This window comes from Empidonax traillii, unplaced genomic scaffold (genome assembly GCF_003031625.1).
Source record: "Empidonax traillii isolate 1590-97213 ecotype Southwest subspecies unplaced genomic scaffold, ASM303162v1 scaffold2030:size82362, whole genome shotgun sequence".
Classification (NCBI taxonomy): Eukaryota; Metazoa; Chordata; class Aves; order Passeriformes; family Tyrannidae; genus Empidonax; species Empidonax traillii.
In genome coordinates this window covers 30,003-32,274 of record NW_020957223.1, presented here as the reverse complement: position 1 = coordinate 32,274, position 2,272 = coordinate 30,003, and the positions used below count along the sequence as shown (strand labels likewise).

Genomic DNA, 2,272 nt, shown 5'->3' with positions numbered 1-2,272 from the left:
TTCCCAGAGATCCTGTTCCCAGAATTTTCCCCCAGGGCAGAGCTGGTTGTTAACACTGAACAAACAGCTCGATTTGACTCCTCAGCTCTTTCCTTCTTCTAGAAACAAACTCCACCTGTGGAGAGGAAGCTGGAGGGATCCACACTCCAAACGTTTCCAATCCTCAGGTAGGAAAAACTCTGCTTCCTTGTCTTCAACCTTTAGGGGAGCTTTTGTGGAGCGTCTTTTCCTCCCCTGACAGTGATTAATCTGCTACTTGTCACCATTTCCAGCAACAAAAAAAATCCCTTTTTACCTCCCGTGGTCTCTAAACGCGTATTTATTTTTGCTGCTGTCACAACAGAAAACTTCATTTTCAGGAAACTCCCTGGAGCGTTGTTAACACTCAACAGCTTGATTTAACCCAGAAAAAAAACCCCTTTATTTTCTGATTTCAGGTGGACCATTTGGCCCGAAAAACGTCCGAGCTGGTTGTGTCAGAGAGCAGGACGAGGAGTGGGAAGATATTTCAGAGCTGCCTTGTTAGTACCGCGTGGTTTTTTTTTTTTTCCCCCTTAGTTCTTCCTCTTTCCTGCTCTTTTCCTCTCCCAAGCAGTGGAACAAACCCCTGAGATGGAATTATGGAATTCTCACCGCTCAATGTGGGAGGGGGAATTCTGGCAGGGGGGGTGGGACTGGCTGGGCTTTGGGTCCCTCCCAAAACCATTCCGTGATTCTGTGATTCCAGGGTGTTTTCTTACTCACTGCTGGGACAGAAACCTTGGAATGGGACCCTTGGGTGGGAACAGACCTTGGAATCAGGGAATGGGTTTGGTTGGAAGGGACCTTGGAGCTCATCCAAGTGACAGGGACACCTCCCACTATCCCAGGTTGCTCCAGCCTGGCCTGGGACACTTCCAGGGACGGGGCATCCTTGGAATAGCCTGTGCCAGGGCCTGCCCACCCTCACAGGGAAGGATTTCTCCCATTAAATTCCCACCCAGGAGCACATCCCAGCAGGGACACATCCCAACCTTCCTTCAACCCCTCAGAAAATCCTCATCCAGCTATTCCTGCAGGCCCAGCTCCTCTGGATCACGGCTCTGTCCTGCTCTGGGGGGGGCTGTTCCCTGTCCAGCACCAGGAATTCCCTGTAATTCCCACTCGGTTCTCCCTGCAGGTGCACCAGGCCGAGCTCTCCTCCAGCCAGGACGTGCTGCCCAAGAGGAGGAAGCTCAGCGAGCCCAAGGAGCAGTTTTAGCTGCCAAACCTCTCCTGGAATTCTCCTCCACTCCACTCCCACGTGCTTGTTGGTCCTCAGGGATCTGTTCTGCTCCCTCAGCAGTTCCCAGCGTGTTTTTTAGGGAAGGAAAAGCCAGGAAGCCCAGCTGGAAGATTCGGGGCCCGGCAGGTGGGACTGGAAAACCCCAAAACGGGGTTTTTGGGGTTGACTCCAGGCGTGTCCATGTCCTGACGGTGTTGGAGCAAAGCTCATTCCCACAGAGCCTTTGGGACTTATCCTGGCCCCCCAAAAACCTACCAGGTCCTGGAGGTGATTCCCAGAGCTTCCTGGCTGTTCCAGGGTTTGCTTTTCCTGCTGGGACACTCGGAGGGTTTGATGAGTTGTTTGTGTTTCTTCCACAATGGTGGAAAACCGGCCTTCTCCATGAGTTTAATTCCAGATTCCCTGCCAGAAAATCCAGGGATTTCTGATTCCTTTAACTCCAGATTCCCTGCCAGAAAATCCAGGGATTTCTGATTCCTTTAACTCCAGATTCCCCGCCAGAAAATCCAGGGATTTCTGATTCCCTTAACTCCAGATTCCCTGCCAGAAAATCCAGGGATTTCTCCTGCCCTGTATCCACGTGCAATTCCAAAGTGCTGTGGCAGCGCCTCTTCCAGTGAACTTGGAAGTGCTTAAGCGGTTAATTAATTAACTTACACAGTTAATTGCAGGAGTTGGAGGCGGTGCCAGTTCCCTTTCCAGCAAAAAGGCGTTAATTTCCCGGGAATGGGAGGGAAGGGGAGGGAAGTCTTTCCCCCGGCACAGGCGGGGAGAGCTGGAGTTTTCCTGCGGTTGGAGTTTTTAATTAATTGGGAATGTCCGTTTGTCGTTCCGTTAATTAAACAGCGCTCAGCGTTGGCTGCGGTGACGACAGCGCCGGGATGGGACGGGAATGGGACACGGGATGGGATGGGACACGGGATGGGGCAGGAATGGGACACGGGATGGGATGGGACAGGGATGGGCCAGGACCAAGGACAGGGATGGGACCTGAGAGCGCTCCTGGGA

The 2,272-nt window shown here is 52.5% G+C and overlaps 1 protein-coding gene across 5 annotated transcripts in view; it reads left to right on the top strand.

Annotated features, from left to right (window-relative positions):
• HORMAD1 (HORMA domain containing 1) overlaps positions 1-1,883 on the top strand; it is an 11,877-nt gene extending 9,994 nt beyond the window's left edge. For all 5 annotated transcript variants that reach the window (XM_027909293.1, XM_027909290.1, XM_027909291.1 and 2 more), the window contains 2 exons: positions 438-521; positions 1,160-1,883. In XM_027909293.1, the coding sequence (XP_027765094.1) occupies positions 438-521; positions 1,160-1,240 (165 nt within the window). In that variant the 3' untranslated portion in view covers positions 1,241-1,883. The remainder of the gene's footprint in view (positions 1-437; positions 522-1,159) is intronic.
• Positions 1,884-2,272: the final 389 nt, after the last annotated feature.